The sequence below is a fragment of the Porites lutea genome, chromosome 9 (assembly GCF_958299795.1).
Source record: "Porites lutea chromosome 9, jaPorLute2.1, whole genome shotgun sequence".
Lineage (NCBI taxonomy): Eukaryota > Metazoa > Cnidaria > Anthozoa > Scleractinia > Poritidae > Porites > Porites lutea.
The window spans coordinates 10101979-10129265 of record NC_133209.1 but is presented as its reverse complement, the minus strand read 5'-3'; the positions used below and the strand labels follow the sequence as shown (position 1 = coordinate 10129265).

The following is a 27287-nucleotide window of genomic DNA, read 5'->3' as shown; positions in this document are numbered from 1 at the left end:
GGAGATGACAACAACAACACTCACCTCTTTTCCCTACTATCGGTTAACAAACCTTATAAAACACATGGTAAACGCTTCATCGTGTACTGCTGAGTTATGGATTTACTCAGGAGACGTCTCGGCAAGATTGCTTAGCTCACAACAACTCGAGGAACAGTTTATTGACGTCATCAGCGGTTTTAGTAATGGGAATATACTAGCACACTCGCGCTATATATTGAATTTGATTAGGCGAATTTTCTAGCTACGTTATAATAAATATGATTTGAGATTGTACATGTGAATTCATTTTCTTCAGATCTATTGTCTGATCTGGTGCAATGAAATGTTTTTGCACTTAATTCATACCATTTCTTTCTTTTTTCTTAGTTTTGAAATATTGTCATAATGTTTTTGTGGTTTTTTTATTTTAAAAACAGAAAGCAAAATTCTTATAATACTTGACAAAACCCCCCATATTAATGAAGGGAACTGTTACGGTTCAGATCATTTTTAGCTCAAAATAATGCGACAAGGCATGCAACTAACGATGTTGTTAATCGCGCAGTGGGTTTTTTTTCTCTGTTCATTCGCAGTGCAGCCTTCTTCGGCCAATCTTGCTGCAGAACATTCGTTTTTTGCTCCTCTTGACGAAAACCAACATGTCAAGCTGTACTGGAATGTGAGCATTGCAAAAAAGGAGATTATCTTCACTGTCGAGGCAAAGGCGACAGGATGGGTAGGATTTGGCATCTCCAGCGGTCAAGGCAAAATGCAGGGAGCAGATATTGTAATAGGATGGGTGAAAGACGGACAGACGTACTTCAAGGCGAGTAAAACTGTCTCAGTTCAAGTCATGTAGAATGATGCGGCTACTTATAGGTAGACAGACATCGAGTTTACAGAGATATTTTACACAACAGTAATCATTTGAATGCATATCAGTCCTAGCAACTGAAATTGTTCGCCGATCTAATCACTTTGCATGGATTGTTCAGCAAAAAAAGAGCGCTCTCTATCACTGGCATACAAGCTCAATATAACCATAAAACAGTCATCATTATAATCAACTCTACCCCTTAGCTTAATAATAATTTATTCTTCCCCTTTGTACTCATATTAGGCGGAAGTGTTGTACTAAAAACTCACTAACCCACTAAAAAATAGCTTGTAACTTTATTCTCTTAAGCCCCAAATATAACATTTGAGTTTGGTTCTGCTGTGATCACAAACCTTCACTGTAACGGAGTGATTAAAGCTTAAACCATGAAACAAATCCAAAGCTGGAAATTATAATAATAATAATGATTTGGAGGTTCATTTATTGAGAATAAAGACACCCTTTGATCTGCTAATTTCAAATCGGCTATTTAGCTTAGCCAGCGACTACTATAGCGTTGTATAAATACACATAAACAAGTATTTCATTCATAATACATACAATATAATTATGAAGACTGTAGCAGTGAAATAAGGCGAGCATGACTGACTTACAGTCACCGCCGCTCAGCTAGGAATAGAATTGATCATGTTTTTTCAATATTCGTTCTTGGTGCGGTTTATGAAAGCTCCATTTTAGGGCATATCGAGCATCATAAATGTACTTGATCGGCGTACGCAAATAGTTTTGAAAAATGCCTGGTAGGTGAATATTTAATATATACACACTCAGTGTTCTTTGTATTTTAAGCAATCTGATTGGCTCGCTATCTCGGACTATTAAGCAATTATTTAATGAGGCTCAGTATGATGTGAAGAATTATTACAGCCTCCGAGATCTGCATAATTCGCCGAGATCATGCGAAAGCCGAATTCATTAATTGTTTTATTATTTATTCAGTTCTTAGTTTAGTATTAGAAATATGGTCTTTCACTATATATTTCTCGGGAAAAAGGCGATCATTATTACATACAAACACGGCTCAAGGATCTTGTTTCCCATTACAATCTTATTCTTAGAAAATATTAAGAAAAAATGTCCCGAAAAGCCCTCGAAAGTACAAACGAAATGTGCTTATGCCCCTTGGGCATCCTATAATACTCCTTAAATCGAATGAATTCAATATGGCCGCCGTATCGGTAAAAAGGTCTGTTGCCTGTGCAACCTAGTTTCCAAATCAATATACCATCGATCAGCCTCGTTTTCAAATCAATATACCACCGAATCGGTGCACGTGGTATATTGTTCGTATCTTCCAAATTTGATCAACGCTAGTTGGTTATGAAGAATTAGCCGGGGGCTTTGAGCCAGTCAGAAAGAGTAAATACTTTGAATAAATAATAATTAAAAATCTCATTCAGTAGACACTTGTGATAAACATTTTCAAGTGCATTACACCCCTAGATTACAAAACCTTTACGTGTAAACAAGAGATTTGCTTCTAACCGATCCGTTCCTTCTCCCTTGATGCCTAAAAAGGGCCTTAAAAACACTGTTGAACTTTTAGCCTGTTGATTTATGACTCAAACGCAAAATTTAGCAGCGTTCACTGGACTATTTCGGCTTGAAATTGAATTCAATTTTCCACTTTGATGGTTAATGAAAAATGTGTTTGGAGTTGTCAATCAAGCGTGAGAAAATGTCTTGTATGCGTGTGATCGATGGTTTCGATCCGTTGGTGTGTCACTCGCGCATGAAGGCGGCATGTGAGCCGGCAGGTATCGGAATGACATATGCGCTCGTACAGCCTAGTACAAACCTACATGAATCTGAAAACACTTTTGTTGCACCCTACAGGATCGACATGCAGATGGTCGCGTGATGCCAAAAATCGATTCGCAGCAGGATTGCGAGTTGATATCTCTTGAGGAAGACAATGGAAAAACCATAATGAAATTTAAAAGAAAACTGGACACATGCGATCCTCAAGACAATAAAATCGAGGTAGGTACATACTAGACATTTGTCAACGTCTTACAAATTAATGTTAAAATTTAATTGTATAAACCAAATTACAATAAAGAGATTTAAAAGCTGACGCGCGCGTTGCCCTGAATATTTACAGGGCGGCATATTTGCTTTATCACATGTGTATTATTTAAGACATTTAACCCTTTTCGGACGGCTAAGGTCGTAAACGACCCATATGGAACGATGTTAATACATTCCTCCCTGGACCCATTTAGCTTTCAGTTTAAGTTAATAATTTGGTAAGTAACAACGTCAGCAAAGATATATCTTTCCAGCGATACCTCGTTTTGAATATTCTGACCAATCCTGACAGAGTTACACTCACAAAAAAAGGTAACATTTTGGGGAAAAATCCACTGCCAATTACGCTGCTTACTTACTACTCTTTGAAAATTAAGTTTGTCCCTTTCCTAAAAAGTTAGCCAGCCACAATTCCATGCAAAAGAAAGACGATAAAGTGCGCGACAAAACCACTAATAAAGAAGGAAAAGAAAGAAAAAAAGAGAGCGAGAGAGAAAGATCGAAATAGATTCGCAAAAAAGGTCCAAATTTAGGCTTTTGCTCATGCGTGAAAAACAAGTACGCCAGGTTAGTCGGAAAATATGCTTTTTTCTTGCAAATCTCGTTGTTATCCATTCTTATGCTAATTAGCCGAAAACCAGTCCAAAGAAGAGGAATCGATGAAACTTGAATAAGGTTTTCTCGCTACTCGCCAACCGTCACCAAAGGGTTAAAGAAACTAAAGATAAACTTTTGCCGGCTTCACTCTCACACAGACACAAACTTTTTCCCAGGACCTCCCTTGAGGGGATGTGGAGAGGAGAGACCCTTGGAAAAATGTTGCCACACATGCAGTAACATAGTGTCTTTTGAAACAAACTTCCCTAATCATTTGTCTTAAAGATGGCCCAAATTAGGAATTTAGATTATTAGAAAGCAGGCGATGCGAATTTTGAACGTGGGCGTCTCTATACCTAGTTTTTTACTTCCTCAACAAGTTTCGTACACGAAAAGTGGCTCCTCCTCCTTAGCCACCAAACCTGATAAAGTGACAGTGACACTGCTGTTTACTAAGTGATTAGAATGGTGGCTGCGACTTTGACAACACTTTCAATTTTCAGGCAGGGACAACGAAAGTGATCTATGCTTACCACCCAGAAGATCCAGCCTCAGAAAATTCCATTCTACGACACAGCCTTGGAAACCGTGGGCAAAGGAGTGTGTATCTGCTAAACAACGCCAACAAAGAACCAACTCTACCACCTGATACTAAAACCTTTGATATAAGGCACAATATGGTAATACTTTGTGTCGTTTTATTCTTAGAATAGCGCGGTAAACTTTTCATAGCGGAGCTCCGCGCGCGAAGCGCGCCAGCGGAGCACCATGGTTAAGTAAATCTACCCATCCCAGAAAATTTGGTAATCATGTGACCGACCGACCGAGCGACCGTCCGTCCGCACCACGGGCATACCAATATTTACTCTCACACTTTCTAGCTACCTTGGGAGCCCAGGAGAAAGCTGATTGCACATCAATGTTGTCATCAATTGACAGCTGTCAAAACAGGGTATCCGCTGATCAGTATCACCTGACCGTATCGTGGGCTCAGGTGTCGACCCATCAAGGTCGAGTATTTTTTGAAGTTATCCTCTGACAATTTACTCGTTTTCAAATGATCGCAGGCTCACGTTTACTTTTTTTAAAATTCATATCAAATTTGTTATGTTTATGTCAGTATCGCCCGCACTAATACGATTTTGATTTCAAACTGACCTCAGACGCAAAAATTCAGCCAGTTTTTTTTAAATACAGGCAGGGATAACCTTTTCTTACCATGGTCACGTGTTGGTCACGCTCCACGTCAAATCATTATGCTCTGATTGGTTAAAATTTGACAGGTGAGTTCATGCGTAAAATTTATGCAGCATCTTGAAGGCTGTTTACTTTGACAGCTGAAGCTGACAGAGTTTTGAGTCAACTTGTGGTGTTTTTAACTGCCTTTTTCAACTGGATGTAAAAAATGAAATACAGCTGCTATCAAGAGTGTTCTCTTATTCATGGCTGGTTTGTTTATGGGTTTTTGGTTGAGAAATGCGTCGCTTGTCAAAGCCGATAATCCGATTTCGGATGGCATCGTTTTTGTTTTTCACCTTGCTGGATGCGTACGAGAATTATAAAGGCTCAAGCGACCCTTGCCTTATTTAATAGCTTTCAGGAGCTGCATCTCGAAATATGGTAAGCCTTAGTAATTATTGTATTTATATCTAATTTCATGAAGTCCAGCGGCGCAGTTTATGAAGCTATTGTAGTTTATGCACGTTTGTATTAAGATTTGACTGAGATACTGATCTGACCTAGTATGAGGTTTGATATAAGCTTAAGCTTACAGAACTTTAAAAAGCCTTTAGTCGACATTAATTCACCGTAAAGAGAAAGAAAAAACTTTCCGAAGAACATTTAGTTATAATTTTTGCTGTAGAAAGAAAGCTTTGAGCGTTTTTCTGGTCGTGAGGTTCATCTTTGAAAACAGCAAACACCGGGAAACGGGAAGCGAAAGGGACCGCGAACGACCTCGGACGTCTGAGAATCAGGCTAGGAAACTGGCGGCTTAAAACATAAACTTAATCTTTAAGCTTACTAGTAAAGACTTGCGGATTCTTAGAGACACTTAAATACTCATTTGTTTACGTGAATGAAAATTGTTGTCTCTGTAAATGTTCTACCGAACTATGTTTCTTTATTGATTGTTGGTACATGTCTCAAAAGTGTAATTTTCATCGCTTTGCCGTTTGTTTTCAGCCGATCATAAACATCGCTTGAAGGGGTACTCAAAATGCCGAACGTATCAAACGCTTTTTAATATTACACATCGTTATAAAACCATTAATAAAAGACATGCTCAATAAATTCTTTAATCACGTTGAAGCGTAACTCTTTTAAAATTTCTTCGCAAATTTGGGGCTTGTTAAAAGTTAGAACCGGCTGGCCGTATAGGTGATTTTAGAATTTTTTTGAACGGTTTCGCTAATTAAAAGTCCACGCGTGCTTCGATGGTCCTGAATATTGAATGAATGCAATTTGTCTTGAAAAATTGTGAAATACTGCATTTTGCACGAGGTCTGTATGATAAAAACAGCGCCTCATAGTACTCTCTTTCTCCTCAGATGTGGTGTATAAAAAAAAATAAAAGATTGGTTTGCACGCACCCAGATTTATTGGCAAGAATTTGTAAACTTGTCGAACGCAAAAAATTCGGCCTGATTTGTTTTCCAAGAATTTGTTTTCCACGCCTTATTTCTTATCTACTGTGATCAACAGCCATTATTGCTCTTAAATGTGACCGAAGACTATTTTTTGTGTGTATATATAAGGCTATATCAACTCGATACAATATTTGTTTCACTCCAAAATCACTTAGCTTTTCCCTAAAAGTCACAGGAATGTGCCCTTAAGTTAACTGATTTGTGAAATACAAAATTATTGTTTGATTTAAGTTATAAATTTATCAATGGGAGCTTCGCTTTTAGCTGTGGCTAAATCTATATATTAAAGAAAGCGTGAAAAAATTGAAGATAAGAACAGGCTGTTTAAAGAAGTTTAAATATTAACTAAAGGTGGCTCCGACACAGTTTCTCTGAGATAGAGTTGCAGGCTCTAGGAAATTTCCCTGAGGCAATTCTTTTCGGGCGCACAAAAGTCAGGCGTGATCTAAAGAATAATAAAAACTAGAAGTTTTCGCATCTAGAAATGCTTAATTCCTTTACTGTTAACCCCTTTACCATAAGAATATATGCATTCAATGACCTTTTCAAGAAAAAATGTGAGGACAAGCTAATATAAATGCCCAGAAGTTGTCAATAGAAATCTATTTTGTTTTCGTCGCTTTTGTCATATCGCACAAGTGATCTCAGCGCGCAAACATGGTTTAGCTGACCTTAAAAGATATAGATTTGTCTGATAATTATTATTATTAATTTTTTTGTCTTTTAGACTGTTATCCCTGAAGATGGAACTAGCTACATTTGTAAAGTTTTTGAAATTCCTAAACTCAATGAAACCCACCATATCGTAAAGGTGAGATTCTACACAAAATGAAGTAGCATAATAATAATAATAATAATAATAATAATAATAATAATAACGATGACGATGACGATGACGATGACGATGATGATGATGATGATGATGATGATGATGATGATCATAATAAAGGTTTATTACAAATCACAAGCTAGGACCTTACTGTGAATTATTGTTTCTAAAAAATAAGGTAAAGGTATTGATGTTCGACTTACTTTGATTTGTAAACTTAGATTGAACCTGTCATTCAAGCGGACCACGAGGGTGTGGTTCACCACATATTGGTGTACGAGTGCAGTGATGATTTTCCAAAGCACCTATTGAACTATACTGGTAGATGTTATGCTTCCAACATGCCTCCTCAAATTAAAGAATGTGCTGGACTCGTAACCATTGCTGGCTGGGCTATCGGTGGTAAAGTACGTAGCTATATAATGATGTTGATAAATAGAGATGGATGGCAAACTTATCGATACTGAAGTCAGAGAAAGGTGTAATAACTATTCAAATGATCCGTAGCTTCTTTGAAATGTGCATCTCTAATAGAAGCTAGATTTCCTTGGAAACTACAATATTGGCAGGTCATCTTTTAAGTGTGCCTACCAAGTGATCATTCATACGAGAGTAGTGCATTCAAATGACAGCCAGAGAAATTCTTGTTTACTATAATTTATAAAGTAGCAGGAGACTTGCATTTTCTACTCAGCTGCTTTGAATTACTGATTCAGCCCATGGGAATAAACCTTTTCTTAAAAAAAAAATTCCACAGCAAGACACTATTTATTTATTATTAAATTTGTTTATCATTTTACATCACCACTTCATACGAAAGCTTACCTATGAAGTGGTGGTGTAATCTAGATTACAGCATTTCATTCAATATGTGATAAAATTAATACTACCATAACTAATACATCTTAATAATCTTAAGAGCGGCTGTCTGTAAATATCGAGAATTTGCCGTCAAAACGGAAATTTCGAAATTCTTCATACTCACTCAGTCAGGAAAAACCCTTTGGTGAAACTTTTTTTCGAAAATCACAATAAAAGTGTCCAAAGAATTTTCTTCGTCACTGTCTTTGGAAAATGTCTGCGACTACGTATACTGGTGCATGCATCAAACCGGGTTTAGTTCGGCGGCCGTTATGCTACAAAGTAAATTTACCGAGTTGTGTAGCTCGGCGGCCGTTTTGTCACATAGTAATAAGAACTAATCGGCCTTTGAGGAACTACGCCCTGTGACTCTCGCCAGTAAAAAAAAAATGTTCCATTTACACGTCCGACGCTGGCCAATGTCTCCTCCGATTAAATGCACTTGACACCGAACCATAAGATATCTTTTGAAAATGTTGTTAAAATGATACACAGTTTAAACAGAGGTTTCGCTGTACGCAGCCCTTACGTTCAAAATATGCCATAATCGTGTTTATCTACATCGCAACCACACTTCCGCCTCAACAAACATATCGAACGCACTCTCCTAAGCTCCGATTACTCCTAGTATACAATGTAAAAGAATAAAAACAATGAGCAGATAGTGATTAGACCTCAAAAAGCAAAAGGGTAAAAGCTTCAGAGCTGTTAAAAATATTGACTCCATACTAGTAATCTATCTTTTTAAAGGCATTCTATTACCCGGAACACGTTGGATTCGCCATTGGAAAAGCAGACAGTCCAAAGGTTGTCTTCCTAGAAGTCCACTATGACAATCCTCAAAATTTAAAAGGTACGGAAAACTTAGCACATATATCACATTTCTGGTGAAAACCTTTTCGAGTGCCAATTTCATACATATACTGACTCTATATTTGCCCAAAATAGCTTAACATAAAACTTTTCTAAGGGCATTCATAACATCGTTTTAAGTATTAACAAACTGACAAGATACTCAGAGTGTTATATTAGGGAGTTTAAGCAAATCGCTACGGCGACCTCTACTACGGCGGTCGTGGACGCGGTGTCCTGGGGAGAGTACGTCTCGTAGCTCGCCAAATTTCAAGCTCGGGTTCTTGCTCACTTGCTTTCGCTATAATTTATCAACAACCGAATTCAATGGTGGTCAAGTAAGAAAACGGCCAATTTAAAAATTTCTTTGGCCAAGAAGAATATTGATAGTAAACATCATCAGAGGGCCATTCGTACACAAAACAGAAAACTACAGATGAAGGTCGGAGTAAGCTGCTAGTGATGTTCCTTCTTGTGTACTGCGTTTAACAACAAATCAACAAATTCAGCGTTTTAGATTCTATTCTATTCTTGTTTAAACAACCTTCAGTGACATTTAGCTTTATTGCTAACAGTCGTCTTACGGTTTTCCCCTAGCCTTTGTTTGTACTGGCGGATTTTCTGCGGCCATGGCGCGGCAGAACTCATGGCACACTCGCTTTAGGATCGAAATCTCAGACTGAGAAAATTCAAGGAAAACGTTTTCACTGGAAAACCAGAAGCCTCGAATACTTTCTCGATAAAGCGAAAAACAATCTATGATGCTTTTAAAACCAGTGATCGTAAAAAATAGGAGAAGGGTCGACTTTTATACTCACGTAGTAGCGACTACGCCAGAGGACAGCTCAGGTGATAGCATTTGGCGGTACAGCGAAAGGTCATTTCCAAGCGTCATTTCGGGGCTTTTTTACTTCCGGCCGCCGTTGTAGAGGTCGCCGTAGCGATTTGCTTAAACTCCCTATTACCATGCATGCAGCGGTAAGTTTTTGCCCTTGACAGGCGGTGTGGTCTGTCATCTTTCTAGTGATTTTGCTGATTAAATTCGCTTACTATTTCATAAGCTATTTATTCACTCATCGTCAATGTGACTAATGGCAGCAATTTGGGGGGGGGGGGTGTTGAACTTTTTTATAATACAGCGTCACTTAAAATGACTTGAAACGGCTAGGGCTGGAATTTATGCCTCTCCCTTATGGATAAAAACAAACAAACAAACAAACCCCCAAAAAGGAAAACAAAGGGAACTGGTTCAGAACCAACGATGGCAAGAGCAGAGAAAAAATTGCTAACTGTGAATTCTTTTTCTGTTCTACTTAATTATTCTCGGCTCAAAACTTGGTGGGTTATCGAGATATTTAATCATGGCGTTTAAAGATGTTCACTTGGCCTTCAGTCTGATAAATTTTGTTTTTTTTAAAGGAATGATTGATAGTTCTGGGTTGCGGTTTCACTACACTAAACAGTTGAGAAAATACGAGTCGGGAGTACTGAGGGTTGGAGCGAACGTAAACTGGGCAGTGGTGATTCCTCCGAGGCAGAAAGACTGGGAAATAAAGGGCTTCTGTAGCCCAGATTGCACCCAAAAGGTACCGCCATCTACCGATATTTACCTTTCAATGCAGTAAGGACCGCGCTTGTCCCACATATTTATAACTAAAAAATTGCATTGGCTTTGTTGACAAGGAGGCAGCTAATTTAGAAAAACTTAAATCAGAGTTGTTAGCTGGAGTTATCGTTGTTTTTTTTCTTAAAATATATATATATATTTTTTTACAGACATAAAAGCACTCTTTAGGTATTTATTCTGGCAGGTCCTAAAAAACTTGGGGTCAATTCAATAAAACTTTTACCGTATGATTTAAGAGTATAGCTATTGCTCTGAGATGGTCTAAAACATGAATTAGTTGCCCTCACATCTTACACTCGTAAAAAAGGTATTTAACTGAGCCCAGTTTTTTTTCTATTCGCCAGCAGTTAGCACGTCGCCCCTTCCCTTCCCAATTAGGGAAAGCCCTTACAATAGAATATCAGTTAGAGCCAGAACAAACGAAGTCGAAGTTTATGGTCATAGGGGACGTAACAAACCAAGTCAATTTAATGACATAGCTCTTGTAGCCAATTATTATCAATTGGAGAACGTTACCAAATTCAGGTATCTTGGAGTGATCATGAACCAGCATCTTACTTGGCATGACCACATTGAACAACTTCAAAGTAAAATAGCAAAGAGACTAGGTGTCTTAAAACCAATCAAGCATATTCTCCCAGTTTATGCAAGAAGGATCTATCAGTCAACAATGGTCATTTCTATTCTTGAATATGCAAGTATCGTATGTGGTGAGAAAAACAACAAAGTTTTAATGGATTGTATCCAAGTTCTTCAGAATAAAGCAGCCAAGCTCTGAGTTCTGGATCGAGCGACGCATTCTTCTTCAACTCAAGCACTAATCTAGATCTGAACTGGATGAATCTATCAACCAGAAGATTATAATGCAACGGTGTTTTTTTATTTTATTAATGACCGTGAAAGAAACAGTGTGATTACTCGAGGCTCAGACTATCATAGCCGTAACACCCGCTCCAGGAAAACTATTAGATCTATTAGAACAAACACGAACTGGGGTCTACTCAGATCCTTTAATAGTGCATTGACAGACTGGAATTCCCTTCCAGAATTCATGAGATGTCTACCTTGTAATGCTTTTAAAATGTCATTACTTAAAGATTTTAAATCTCAAAAAGTTCGCATAGTGTGACATTTTTTAGTTCATCTATTTTAATATTTTGTCATTTTTAGTACTATAGTTTTTATGCAGTGCCCTATTGAAAACCACATTATGTGACAATATTAGGCCATCTCTAAAAAGAACTTTCTTCTTATTATTATTAATTATTATTATTATATGCAATCAAAAGAGCAAAGTAGCGTAACGACTCGCAAATAAAAGTTGTATCACACTAATAAGGTAAAGAGGGGTGAGGTCAAAAAAAAAAGCCAGTTTGTGAAATAATGAGATTGGTTGGGACTTTCTCAAACAAGGAGATGAAACATGACCACTTGCCAAACTGGCGTGTTAGTGGAAATTGATGGGGAGATATGCTCTGATGACTCCGTACAAATTCTTCTTAAATTGGCTTGGATCCATCGTAACGTTTACGATCCAGGTCAAATTTAGAAGGATCTATACGGAGACATCAAAGCATAAAGTTGCTTATGCCCCTCCGCCCCTCCACCCCTTTTAATTTGCGCTAACACGCTGTTTGAATTTCTAATTGTTCCAATTAATCCCTAATTTTCATAAATTTAGTTTTTTGTGACGTCATGACTTCTTTACTCTATTCGCCTTGATTTGATGGGGTCTGTTTTCCCCTGCAAATGTCTGCTGTCGTTTCCACCCCTGCTTATGAAGACTTATTCCAAAGCAAAATCAATTGGCCTGAGAGAAATGCTGGCATTTTAATTAAATATATCTTCTTAGTCAAATCCTGTTAACTTTCCGAAACTTATAATTATTCATAACACAATCTGAGTAGTGAAAAACATTTAGATGACAAAGTGAGTTTATTTTAGGGCCGGCGGTTATAAAAAAGAACACATCGGACATCACTAAATACTCTTTTACCAGATTTTAAATCGACAGTAACAGGAGATGGCTGGAGATGGCTGTCGGCCATAACGAAAATTTAATGGCCCATGAGCGTGCATGATTTTCGTTCTGGCATCATCTTTTTTTTTGACCAGTGAACAAACATTAGACACTTTTGTGTTTTCTAGTGGATTTTTGTAGTCAGGAAAAATCGAAAATATCGATATATATTATAATATATGCAACTGTTGATGAAAGTAATTTCAGAGTTTACTGAAAGCGATTGAAGGTTTCCTTATGATCCTGCCATGTAATATGTATATATAAAGAAATATATTTTTTTTAAGGGACTGAAAGAAAGCAAGTTACCTCAAGGGGGAATCAACGTCTTTTCAGCGCTGTTACATACACATCTAGCCGGTAAGTTTTAAAAGAGGTAAATAGACTGCAACTTTATAAAAGACGAATAAAGATACCATTTTTATCTCCAAAAACTTGAAGAATACAGTGAGTACGTGATAAACTGAAGCCAGAAATGTTCAGATCAGACAAAACGGGAGCGAGGGAAACCCTATCTTAGTTATAAAAGTAGGCATAAAACTTCAAATGTCATTGGTCCAAAGGTGGCCCCAGCCCACGAGTTTTAATTGTTGTTGCGTCATATTAGTTGACTGAAGGAAAAAAAGACAGCAGAATTTCTTGCCTTGATTTCATTTGTCAGTCTATTGTGTGGTTCTGGCATTTGAGGCCATTCCACAGAAATTCTAGCGAAATAGTTTTAGTCGTGCCGTTTTTCTTTCCCCGAGTCTTAACCCTATTCTCACCGCCGGGAGGGGGGGGCGACTTTTGAGCCCCCCCCCCCCAACCCCCGTTAAAAAGTTGGATGACTTCAAAACCGTCCAAGCTAAGACCAGCAAACTTAGCGACTTTTCCTAAAATTTATCTGGGAGCATTTTAAAGCCATCGTGACGTGTACGTCAGTATTGTTGTCACCATGGCAAACGAGTTTTGACAGCCATGCTTTTCAAAATTTGCATATTTTCTAAAAAAAATGGTTTTTTTTTAATTTTTACTGATTGATTTATTATATTACACATTTTATCAAAGTTATTGCATTTTTAATGAAATCCAGGCTTTTAGTGACCAGTTTGAGAAAAAAACATGAGTTTAATATGACCAAATAGCAGATGCTGAGTTGAATTTAGTTTCTCTCGGAATTTCATATTTTGCTGTTTTTTATTTGTTTTGCTGCCTAATCTAAGCATCCTTTTATACTCAGATTATTAAGTTTTCTGTTAAAAAAAACACGATTTGTACGAGTCTTAATTAAAATGGAGTACATCTAAATAATTAAAAATGGCGAATCCAAGATGGCAGATGCTTCCAGTTCCTTTTTGGCAATTAATGACGTCATCATGACATCACTGCTATTTTTAAAGACCATTTGAGTGTTCGCCAACTTCCTTAATTTTATTTGAGACCTTACTGTTTAAGTATTTTTCGCTTTATGTCTCCCTTGAGGGAAATTTGGATACTGCCGATAGATTCAACAATATGACGTCATTTTGACGTCGGATTACGTCATTATGTCAATCAAGTTATGCCTAGAAGTTGGAATTATTGTGTGTAATTTTGGTGGCCGTAGGATTTAAGGTTTTGAAGTTGTAGTTATACTGTCTCTGTAAATGGTCGAGATTTTCCAGTGTCGCGCATGCAGTGTACATTTGGCCAATTCTGAAAGTAGGAAATACTGATCGCAAATGTTAGCCCACTTCGGGAAAAAGAACCAACATTTTTGTCCAAATTGGGTCGAAAACAAAACCTTTTTACTCGGCACTCGGTCGCTTGGATTAACATCACATCGTCATTGCATCTTGTTGCGTCATCCTTCGATTCCAGACTCCGGTCCAATCCCTCTCACTCGTTCAAACTATCAATGCAAAAATCGACTAACACTCGCGTGAATCAAGGAATGGCTCCTGACTGATATCCGGCTTTTACCTTCGTTTTTCTCATTTTGTTTCGCACTCCCTTAATCCAATTATCTCCTCATCATGTTCCTTAACGCGAAAAAGCAGCCATGGTACCCCTACGAAGAAGGTTCGGCGTGGTTTTTGTACCACTGCCTCGTTCTAAGGCCTTTTTCATTAGCTTACGATCGATATCGATGCTGCCTCTGCGAATATGACTTCATTACCTTTTTCAATCATGTATACAAAGGTTTATGCATGTTTATAAAATAACTGAGATAGTTACTCGTGATCTGATTGGTCAAAAACCTATGGTTTATTATACCGGTAAACCCATAGAAAAAGGCATCCGGACCACAAGCCATAAACAAAACCGGCTATTGATCTGCAAACAACGATTTTAGAAAGGCTAAAAAACAGAACAAGTTACCTACCCAACCCTTCTTAATATTAAAAGCGTTGGTTTCCACATTTTATTACTGAGCGTCACAATTCGCTACTGCCATAGCTTTAGAAGTTATAAAGTACAAAGCTGGAAAACAGTTTACATTTCACGACGATGCCAATCGCAGAGAAAGACAACAACTGTGTGAATTTCTGGTGTAGAAAGTCTCTAGGAAAACTTAACCATGTGCCAACCAGCAACAAAACGGATAGTTTTAGCTTTCTTGATTTATTTTATGTCAAAATTAAATTCCTTAATGAAACAAATTGTTCCAAAAAGAGATCTCTGATCAAGATATAGTACAAAATCGGCCGCTGTAGGTTGCAAACAAGCTGCCAACGATGATGAAAAATGTCAGAGTTTCGCGCTGGTTTTTTTCCAACATTTGCACAAATTATTAGGTGATATCGATGCCATAACCTACCTCAAACCACCTGACTTCACGAATCGACAAATATTTACGCCAATATGCACAGCATGAAAATGGAGATTTACGCAAAATTAAAGTTTGCGCAAACCTGTGTAAAGTTGGTCATCCAACTTTACGCAAACTTTCCACGGCGCGTAAAGGTTTGTAAAGGTAAATTTACGCGCTCGGCTCTTAAAGGTTTAGTAAAGCTATCATAAAGTTGTTGTAACAGCTTTACGCTCATTTACGCTACATGTAAAGGTTTAGTAAGGTTGTCATATAATGCCACCTTCCTAACAGGAATTTATTCCCGGCAATGTTTTTAGTAAGTCGTTTGTGTCCTGATACTAGTTCGCATAGTTTTTTTGATCACTCATTTGCATGTGGCTACGGCAAAGAAACCTTTCTCCACCACTGACATATTTCCATCGGTCGCTGTACGTGCATATAGAGTTACATGCGACAACTTCGCAAATGCAGCCACGTCGTTACCCCAGCATTTCTTGATCATAATAGTCCAGAAAACAGATCTCAAACCACTGCAGCTTGTAAAAAGTGAATGAAGTCCTCCATTACAATAGCTGTCAGTTCCGTCTGTAACAATGAAATTCTTACGGATCGACTCAACAAAATACAGCTGCGTACAGTCTGATGTTCAATTAATTTCTACTTCTGTAGTAAGGGACTGTGCAATAATTATCAGGAGGGGGGGAGGCTGAAAAACTAGAGGGGGGGGCATCACATAAAATTGCTGCCAAGATAGGGGGGGCTCAAAGTAAAATCACTCATTTGACGGAGGGGGGCTTTAAGTTTTATTCGAAATGTAAATAAAATTTAACGCAATAAAAGATTCTCAATACAGGCATCATGATAGACTGTAACAAATATCAACACGAACAGCTGTTAAACGATTATTGAAATATTCCATCAAAATGAAAAGCAAATTCACAACGGATCAATTTTAACCCGTCTTCTAAGTAATTGAGCTGATCCTATGTAAAGCAAAAATCATGAACTTGTTTTTCAGCTTCCCCCATAAAACAATAGGAATCAAACAGATCTCGTAGGCAAGCTTTGTCGGTTTTTGATGCGAATAAAAGTAACGTTTCGTCATCGACTGAATCGATTTGCTGAATTCCATATATATGTGGCTCATAACAAAGTTCAACAGGCTGTCCTCCCAAGGATCTAAATATAATGCAAGCTCTTTTTCGTCTATTATTTGAAGCGTTCAATCTCCTGTTCTTTGATTTTTTTTCTCTGCTCCTTTCTCTTTTTGGCCTCAGAAAACTTAGATTTTGAGCCAATGTGGTAAGCACCCCGGTACTTAGCAAATGCTTTGTCTAAATCTTCAATGAAGCGATCAACATCCTTCTCGATACTAGATGTTACATAATAACGTTTGTCATTATTGAAGCTGTGATGGCAGCTCAGTCCAGTTTTGAGTTTACCAGTGTGGTGGGAGGGGGGGGGGGGGGGTGCGAAGTTATTTTTAACATAACAGAGGGGGGGTTAGAACTAATTTTTTTGTTTTGAAGGGGGGGTACTGTCTAAGTTTTGCTAGATAACTCTAGTTTTTCACCCCTCCCTGATAATTATTGCACAGTCCCTAAACAAACCTTGAACGTTTTCTTTCATTGTATGTTCGCTTGAATATGTGTCGACTTTTCCTGTAAAACAGCTTTCATAAGTTGTCATGTAATGAGTGCAAAACCTCGTGTTTTGAAGTGCTGTTGTTTGTTGTTTGACTGAACTGAGTTTTGAGAAAGTTCAACGCTATTTTAATCGTGAGTCATGATTGGCTTTGATGACTTTAAAGAGAAGACGTGACTTGATCACGGTACTAGAACCATATTTTTTTTACCTAAAACACTCCATTCTACTAGAAGTTATTTTATAAAAGCAATAGACCACACTTTCTATGGGTTTACCGGCATGATAACCCACGCGGGATGTTGGGAGAACACTCGAAAAGCTTGTAAATCACTCGCCTTCGGCTCGTGATTTACAAGCTTTTCTCGTGTTCTCCTAAAATCCCGCGTGGGTTATCACGCCGGTAAACCCATAGAAAGTGGTCTATTGCTTAATTCAAAACGGCCCTTCATGTTGGACTTTCTTAGTTTTTTTTTCTTAAATTCAATGCTGAGGAGTTGCTGTGTAACAACATTTCATCATTTCCTTAACTACTACAAAATGATACAGTTAGCCAAATCAAGTCATATATTTGAGATCTCAAGTCCCGGCATGAACTGCTGAATCGCTGAACTATCGTTTGCTTCTTGGTGATAAATGCTTTTATTATTTTTAAGGACGTAAAGCTTTTCTCCGACACGTTAGGGGCGGCGTCGAACTTCCTGAAATTATAAGAGATGACAATTACGACTTTAACTTCCAGGTGAGTTTATCAAGAAACTAGGGTTATAATAAGCCTACGTAATACTGAGCCTACGAAACGAACAGAAACAGCCTAAAAAACACCCGTTTTAGATTTGGAATGTACGCGTCAGACCGGGAGTGGTTTACAAGGTAAAAGAGAAAAGTACTAGCGTTGAGGTGTCATTTTAGTTTACTCACTGACATTATGTCCACATCCAGTGCTACTATTAATACAGTGTTTTATCATGTCATTAACTACGAAGGGTCATTTTGTTAACAGGAATATCAAGTTTTGAGTAAGGAGGTTCACATCGCTCCGGTAAGAAACTTATGGCGTCTGTAGTTCTCGTACAGATTTTGTATGTAGGTTCACTTCGCCTTTAGTGTTTTCTCGTTCCATTTATAAAGGCCTCACTCTTTAAATGCTGCACCAGTTCCTATTAAACTGAATATTTAAAGGTATTTAAATAGCGTCTCAACTTGGGACCCTGCCCCCTGAAAAAGGCACATTGTATTTTTTTTCCTAAACACGAAACACGCGGAAAGATAAAAAAACAAACAAACAAACAAACAAACAAACAAACAAAAAACAAGAGAATCAATTGCCCTCTATGGTGACTTGCTCCAAGTCCCTTAGGTTGGATTTCCAATGTCGTGTGAATAAAAAAGAGGTAATGTATGGAAAAAACGCGAGTAGACGTAAAAGTTGAACGAGTACCGTTCAACTTTTACATTTACCGCGACCTTCCATATACATTGCCTCTATTTTATTTACGCGCGTCCGCACGTAAATAATTCACAAAAGTGGAAATCCACGGTTACAGAGGAGCAGGAATTACAATGCAGATGAAGCTACTGTATAAAACAAAGCAATGACTACAGTTCGCATGTGTGTAGAGTGGCTTCATTTCCGGGAAAATTGTGAATTGTATAAGATTAATTTCTCCAATTCACAGAAAACTTAAAAAGGATATTTGGTGAATTTGGCAAAATGCATATTGTGAATGCCGTTCTCCGTTATTTACCTGTGTGTACAGCAACTCTGCTTTAGGGTATTTTGCTCTGGACCCCGCCACCTTTCACGAAGACGTCTTTTTATATTAGTTAATTTAGGAACAGCCAGTGTCTGTGCTTTTTAACTAGTCTTCAAATACGTTCTTGTCAACTTCATGTTCGGAGTTTCATAGAAAACCTGGAAAAAATAAAAGCAAGTATACAAAATAAAATGACAGCAAAACCTACCTGGAAAGTACCTTGCAAACCAGGCCAAGATAGCTTTGTTTTTTCAAACTTTCATGATAATTTGAGTCTGCTTCTGAATTAGGGTGAAAATTTGCTGAAAAATTCGCAATTTTTATTGTTGCTGTTTAGTTTGTTGCAGCATTACCTGTCTCATTCTGAAGTTTTTTTTTTCCTAGACTGCTCTTCATTTTTCTCTTAACGTCTACGCGTCGCCTTTTAGTTACAATTCTCCCATTTTCCATTTCTGCAAATGATCCTGCAGTAAAGACCTTATTCTAAGACAAGTACGACTACTAGCCCGAGGAAGAAGCAGACATTTCTCGACGCCACCAACGGTTTCCCAGGGAAATGACTTCTGAGGAACGAACGCAGAAATCTCATACAGATGACGCATCACTACTCAGATCCTGGTAGTGCTCCTGATTGGTCGTGCCACTCATGAAATTTGCTTCAACCAATCAGAAGCACTACCAAGATCTGGGTAGTGACGCGTCATCAGTATGGAATTTCTGCGCTCGTTTCTCAGACGTCATTTTGCGGGGAAAGCTGTGGTGATGCCGCGAAATGTGTCTGTTTTCTCAGGCTAGTAAGACTACCAGTACGAGATTTTTTCAAATTTAAGTAATGCGCGCGCTTGAACCAGCGTCATTTTGGCGGATAATTGTTTTAGTAAAATCCAACAAGTTCGTCAAAAATATCGAGAATAAAAAATTTCAGCTACTTAAAGGTAGACTTTAATCCTTTTTGCCGCCAAAAACCCGGCGCTTTTCGCTACTAATGGACTATAACATATCGCCTATTAGTAGCTCAACCAATCAGAACGCAGCTTTATGATAGACCACTAGTTGGATTTTACCAAAACCTGATAGCCGTCGTCATTGTACCACGAGTTTTGGCGAAAATGTCTTAGTGACAGAAACGAGTTATCAAATGTTAGAAATGAGGGTGGGTAGGCGAGGGCTTAACCTCCTTCCGTAAAATAACAATTCAACACTGTTTCTTGAGAAAAAAAGTAGAACGAAGCTTTCCGGGTTGTCTGTATTTTGCGAATACGCGAAAAAACTCTAAGTCTTGAAAATCTCGTCCTCGTAGTCATCCTCGACAGCCTCTAGTGTCTTCAACACTTCAAACGAGTTTTTATTTGGCCTTGGTGTTTTATTCTCTGTAACTTCTGTGTTCCGCCAAGGCTCTCTTGAGCTGTTTTTTTTTTTCACTGATTACATAGGTTATTAAATTTCTTCTTGACAATTGCAGCGGCTTTTTCAGCCAAAGATTCTCCCTCGGGAGAGGAAAGAACGTAGGGCCCTAACTCATGGACTACTCTATAGCATTGGAGTGCCTGGAATGGAGTGCCCCTAAAAAAATTGTTGGTCAAAAAAAATACTTTATCAAGTTTAAGTACATATTAGGGCAGTTATCAATCTCGGAGAATACAAAAGCATGAACTAAACGTAAGTCAAAGAATAAATATGCTTCTATTTTTTCAAACAAGGTTCTTACACTAGAAGGTTTTTCTGGCCGGATATATTTGTATAGTTTGTTCATCGAAGTTTAAGGGACTATAATAAGCTCCACGTTTGTAACGAGGCACTCCTCGTCTGATAATGACGATAAAAACTATAAAAAACCTTTTTAAAAGATACTTGATTAAATTTAACCTTACAATCGATTACAAAAGGAAGAGGCAATTAAAATAGCAACTTTTCAAAAGAACACGAGCTTGCTAAATAATCCATGACGTGCGCTTTCCTGCTGCTGCTTTCCTTGACATCCTGGCCTGGGGCATCCGTTTGAAGATAACGGGTAATTTGATCAAAGCCTTCCGTTTGAGGTGGTCAGCGGTTTCTGAACTGCATCGATCTGTAACAGTCGGAGAGCTGGAAAGCTAGAATAAAGTAAAGTTTTTTGCATCTTACTGTTTCATCATCTTGATAAAGTATTTATTTGACCAAAAGTGATTTTTAGGGCCGTACTCTATTTTAGATACTCCACGGAGCAGGGCTCCGCGTTTTGTCCTCTCCCTCCTCATTCCTCTATTTCCTGGACATTTTTTTTCAATGTCGATCAAATCTGTTTCAGTCCTACTTGTTAGACACTCTTTGTCTCCCATCTTTGCTCTATATTTCTCGCTCAAAAGCGTCTATCGTTCTCTGACAGAATTCTTCGTCATTCTGAATCGGGGAAGTGTGTAGGCTGTTTAGATTGTTCGCTATTTATCCAAGGCGCTATTTGGCCACTTGGATGCTTCTTTTCTTCATCTTGAATGGTTCAAGAACGAGAATCTCATGAAAAAAAAAGGCACATCGTTCAGTCCACTCCATGTTTGATCTTACATAAAACAGTAAACGTTAAAGTTGGTTTTCTGCTGCACGAACCATGTTTTGTTTACGGCAAGATCTAGACAATAAAGATTAATTCCAGTTAAGTTCCTCTACATTAATCCTGCTTAACCGAGTTAGGAAAAGAAATGAAGAGAACTTACAGAGAGCAATAAATCCTTACGGTACACGTTTCCATAGATCCACGCAGAAGAAAGAAAAATGTTTTTCGCAAATTTATTCCTTAAAAAAATCAGAATAATAGCTAATACAAACGAAAGAAATGTGTTTGCTTTATAACAAGTCGAGAATATTCGAAAATTGTAAAAGAATCTTAAATGAAAATAATTTACTCATGATCACGTCTTGGACGAAATGGCAAACACTGTTTTTTGACGTCTCAGACAACACAGCTATAGCGAGAATTTTCGTTCGACGGCTACCGGAAGAAGGTCAAGACGCATTCTAAACGTCCGCGTGCCGTTGCAGACATCCCCGTATAAGGTCCCTTTTGGTTAGTACAAGGTTGTACAGGAAGCTGGGTCTAAGTTAGTCCCCCAAAACAGTTCCGTAATGCCATTCGACCAAACACCGACCCTCAAAATGGGCAATTTACTACCTAACTTATCACTTGCTTGCATATCCTCTCTTGACATTTGCCCGTTTATTGTCTTCTCTTGCAGGGTGATGCCTTGATTAACGTCTGCGTTTATGATACTAACGATCGGTTCTTGGTGACTACTGTAGGTTGATAATAATAAAAAACACATACAAACAACTAAACAAAGAAACACACAACCAAAAGAAAATGCATTTTCACGTTTATATGGATGTTTGAACTAGCAGACTGCCCAGTTCGCAAATGTTACTCAAAATCCTAGGGGAGAACACGCTTCCTGAAAAAAAAAAAACAACAACAACAACTTTAATTTACAATCGCTACTTTTTCAGTCTCAGTTCAACTCAGTTTAAGTACAGTAGACGTTCTCTATGTGACTTTCGTTGATAGTATTTTAACTAGAGAGACCTATTAAGTTGTCGGCGGCTTTGTCAAAATCGTGTTATTTTTTCTACTTAACTGCATGTTTTTCACTTCCTTATTTAACCTGTAACATAAAGTATAGTTATCAATCCGGAATACTTCTGCTGGTAATCGCAAAATGTTTGTTACTCCAATGTGCGTTTTTAGCTTATGAATTATTTACAGGTCTTAACAGAGGTAGGACTAGGCGTCTAATTCTCGCTATAATATATATAACCGAATAATGTATAAGCCACCTTATTTGTTTCAAACGGAAACTAATCGGGGCGAAAATCATTGATTCTGTTTATAATGTTTAATAGGTTCTTTTTGGTTCTTTGTTTTCTCCCTTTTTTTAGGGAGGGCTTTCCACTTATGAAGAAATGTGCTTAACGTTTGTTTTCTATTACCCCAAAGTCGCTTTGTCAACATGCACTTCAAGTGACTCGCAAGCGGTCGTCAACTGGGCTTTAAAAATTGGTCTCAGGTATGCATAAACAATGACAGCAGTCGTGCCAACTAACAAAAATTAGATACCTTTCTTGCGAATTATGGTAGAGTTCTGCAAGGGCATTAAAACCTGATGGAAAAGTCTCGACTGGTTTCTATCTGTATACTGCAGGTCAAAATTATATTCAGATTAATATCTAACCATCCCCCAAAGGGGAGGCGAATAGTGGTGATGTATACCGAGACACGAAGCGTCAAGATATATATCCACCACTATTCACCGACCCTGAGGGGGATAATTGTTTTAGTATTTACCAAATCAGGTGTATAAAAATGAAAAAAAGTAACTTTTTGTTAATCAAAATCGTCACTTAGTAGGCATTTTGTTTACAATTTACAAACATTTCGGGGACTTTTGTCAAGTGAATTTTTTTTTCCACAGCTTTATTGGGTACTCCTCTTGTAATATTCAATATAAATTTATAATACAACACACAAAAAAAAAAATAATAAAAGAAAAGAAGCAAAACCCAAAAGGGGTAGGTGCAATGGGACTAACGCCCCATGTGAGGCACCCCCCCCCCCCCTTTACGATTTTGTTGCAAATTCAGCATGAAAATAATTTTTTCTCTAATTTTCTCTTGCCAAAAATGAGCATTTCGCGGCAAATTGTCTCTGAGATCGTAGCTCAGTTATACTCAGAAAACTCCATACAAACCCTTCTAATTTTTTTTGGGGTCGACCCAAAAAAGATTTAGAAGGATTTGTATGGAGTTTTGCATAACTGGGCTACAATCTCAGAGACAATTTGCCCCCAAATGCTCATTTTTGGCAAGTAGGCCTCTTGGACATTTTTCTTTCAGAATATTCTGACAAATCCCATAATTTCAGAAATTTCATTTTTATGTCGTCACACTTTAGTACTGTATTCCGAGTTACAGGAGAAAATCTAAAAACACGCGAAAATTGCTGTTCACTGATTTGGTGAATACTAAAATCTTTTGACCTATTGGTTGATTTTCAATTTACTTTGTGTCCTATCCCTAAGTATTTTTTGAATAATTAGGGCTAGGGGACAAAGGAAATAGAGAATCAAGTAGGTTTAAAAAAATTACTTTTTACCTGAATTTAATTTTGACCTGTAACATAGCCTAAACAGTTTTTACTTAGTTGCCATAAGACATAAAAATAACCACATTTTTACAGGGTTTTAAAGGAAACTTTCACTCGGAAAACCGGAATGTTGAAGTGCCTAATTTATTCCGGCTTTTCTCAATAAATAAAACAATCTTGTGAAAATTTTTTTGAATGTTGTAATCAGATCATATAATTTCAAATGATGGCAGACTGGAAATCTAAAATTCATTATTTTCAGCCTGACTCATAAAAATGTCCCACAATACCACACAATTAACAGTCAAATAAGAAATAAAATATTTGTTTTGAACACCTCATCGATCGATATATAGGACTACCGGAAGAAAATTAATTTTGTGTTTAAATCACTGAACTGTGACTATTGCCGACTGTAACTTTATTTCCTTCTTTGACGCTTTATTGTAAGCCCAAGATTGTAACTAAATAATCTTTTTTTGAAACTTTTAAAGACTCTCTTAAGATACTTTTGCTTGTAAAAAAGGGAACCTTGAATTCCGACGGACAAATTTGTAGGTAAACACGCTCCACACTTCAGCTTGAAATTAGATGTTTAAAGGCAACATCCTAACAACAGCATTTCCTTAACTTGTGAAACAGTCAATTTGAGTTTTAAAACACTTATTAATGATCACTTATAACCAAATTCGTTGTATCGTGCTACGTGTTTTGCAAACTTCAAAGAGATTTTAGGTTTTTCTTTTCCATCAATCTTCTGACGATGGGAACTGGGTTTATGCAAATAGCGCTTTGCTCGGTCGTGATTCCTACGAGATGGGAAAAACAGATCCGAAATCCAACATGATCCAAGAGAATTGCCATAGAGAGAGGTATGGAAGATGGCTGGATGGAGGATAGTAGGCATGCCTTTCTCTTGCAAGTGAGGGAGACATTCGTAGGATCAAAAGAAACATCGAATCAAACCAGTCGATTGAGTATCCCCCGAGGCAGGGAAATTGCATTGTTTTACTTTGGGTTTTGTCCTAGTGTTTGATCTCAACGGTGTATAAGCATAAATACTTGAGAGATATTAAATTATTACTTGCAGTCGGGTTTGCTCGTTTCGAAAGTTTTTTAAGTCAGATCTGGCGGCCAGACCAGTCCAGTCATCAGGCCAGGAGAATTCCACTATCAATCAGGACTATGCAGCCAGATCAGCTTATTCAAAAACATGACCTGACTTTCGGAAAGTGTCCTAAGATAACGATATATTTATCAACAGCTCGAGATATTTAAAAATATTGCGAGGGTAGTACTTCAAAGTCTACGAGGATGAGCTGAGAGTCCAGCTTAATATATAGGGATTACCTCACTAGAAGAACTTTTTCAATTTTCGGGAGTTGTAGTAATAGATGAGAAATAAAAGGAAGACGTTAAAACTCTACTCACCGTCCGCTGAGTAGTTTTAAATTTTCATACCTCGGGCGATATATACTAATAGTTTACTCAATTGACTGCTTTGTGTCGAAGATTCTACACTTCTATCTGAATAATATATCTTCCACTTAAAAAAAAAAAAAAAAAAAAAAAAAGCAATGTCTGCTGCCCTCAATCCTTCCCTGGATAAAAAAATACCACTTTCCATCGCAATTTACTTTGTTATTCTGAAGTCCTTTTCACCATTTTTTGCCACACTGTCTTGCAGGCATCTTAAGCGGGCGAACCTAGGAGGGCGAGTTGTGTTGTGATTTGAACTTTACCACCACTCAGATGATTGACGGAACAGAATTTAACCCAACATCCCTTTGAAGTTTCCAAATCGTGCAGCGCGATACAACGAATTTGGCTTTAGTTTATGCACGAAATTTGTATCACTGTTTGCCTTCTTTATCACAGAAATTTCAATGAAACGCGAGAACCAGGTTTTTGGACAGATAACGTCAACGAAGGATTGGTCAAAGCTTACAAAGATAGCCCCCAAGTCTACAGTTTTTGTGCAAGCCGCGGCAACTCAGGGGTATATTAGACAGTTATTAGTTGTTATTAAGGAAAAAGAAACAAGGTAGCCTTAAAATTGTTAATTATGAAGCCTATGGAGCGCAGAGCGACTTGAGCCAAATTCTCGTCTCTTTACCTGTCTAGCATACGTAATTAAATCGAGGTAATTTTTCGCACTCGCCTTCATTTATCAGAAGGTTACAAAACCACCACAAGAACGGCAGTGAAAAGTAGTTGATAATCAAGGGAATGCTTGAGAGGGCATGGAAGAAAATTATTGCTAAATTGATCTGCTAAATACCACTGATGAATTTTCATCGCTTTTTTTAGAGGAATGTTCTCGAACCCAAGCCTTTGATCAGGACGCCTTACAAACCGGAATCCAGCTGCAAACTTACAGAATCCCTTGGCAGCAAAGCTGTAGTTCCTTCCCACCTTGGACTGCTTGTTACAGCCGTGTCGCTAATTGCTGTCTCAGTCTGATCAAGACAGAACCGACTGTGTTCCTGCTTTATTCACCATTTCAACATAGACCATAACGCACCTTGTTTAATCCCCTAAAATTTTGCATAAGCATCGTCATCGATTTCTCTTGGGACAATTGCAACATCAAGGAGAACTTGGGAACGATGGTTATGCAAAGATTTTGAGGATAAACAAGATGCAAAATGGTCTGTCTGAAAATTAGCGTAGCGTGCGAATGACGTCAGACTGACTAATTTGCAACTTTTGTCAGAGTTTTGTCATTTTTTGCATTTAAATGACAAAATTCAGACAAAAGTGAGGAATTCGCTAATGTTAATTTCAGTTATTTTTTTTTGTCAGAGTTTCGGGTCTAACAATAGTAACTGCGCGCAGCGTTATTCCGAAAGATCGGACCAGGAGCTTAGCTACCGTACACCAGAACATGCGTACCTCATTGAAATAATGTCGAAGATATTAGATAAAAAAAGAGGCTCTTCTTTTTCATAATGTTTCACACAGGAGATTGAGGTGAATAGTATTGCCACTGTCAGGGGCACCCAACGAGGATATAGTTCAAAACCACTTAACATAGCATTGTTAAACGTATTTTAGTATTCAAACGGTAGATATAGGCATATTTTTATCCCCTAAAAACTTTTCATCTCTTCGGGTTTCCTAGCTGAAAGTCTAGTGATCCGAAAATTATAGGGATAAAAACTTACTTTCTCGAAAATTTCAGCCAGGAAAAGGCTCCCGAAAATTCTAGGTGGCTTTTTTTAGGGTCAAAATCCGTTAAAAATGGGTAATTATACCATTTTGTAGATGTTCGAAAATCCTAGGAGGGGCAGGCAAGCAAGAAATTTTAAAACAAATGCTCCGAAAATTCTAGGTCTCAAATCGTCTTCCGAACAGGTATTTTCCCAAAAAATTGCCGTTGGGTGCCCCTGCACTGTGAAAATTCTAAGGCCAAGCGTTTATCTTTTTGTTTGTAGACGATCTTACGTCGGCTATAGACTGCTGACGGCCGACCACGGCTCCAGGAAGTATAATCTTAGTCTGCGCGTAAGACACAAAAAAGTCTAGCTACGTCCTTGCCGCTCTTCTGCGTGTTACTGGGAAGCTCTAAATTACCAAGTTTCACTATCTTTCTGTGCAGTTAACTTACCGACGTTCACATAAATTTGTTAAAAATAAATTTACCCTACTGGCTTCC

General features: G+C 37.9%; 1 protein-coding gene across 1 annotated transcript; it reads left to right on the top strand.

The window, feature by feature from the left end:
• Positions 1-519: 519 nt before the first annotated feature.
• On the top strand, positions 520-25851 carry LOC140947498 (DBH-like monooxygenase protein 1). Its single transcript, XM_073396610.1, has 13 exons — positions 520-808; positions 2717-2863; positions 4012-4188; positions 6884-6967; positions 7207-7392; positions 8597-8699; positions 10118-10284; positions 12633-12705; positions 17419-17504; positions 17766-17804; positions 21729-21788; positions 22426-22553; positions 25508-25851. Exons 1-13 carry the CDS (start codon positions 530-532, stop codon positions 25635-25637), a joined length of 1659 nt encoding a protein of 552 aa, XP_073252711.1. The 5' UTR covers positions 520-529; the 3' UTR covers positions 25638-25851.
• Positions 25852-27287: the final 1436 nt, after the last annotated feature.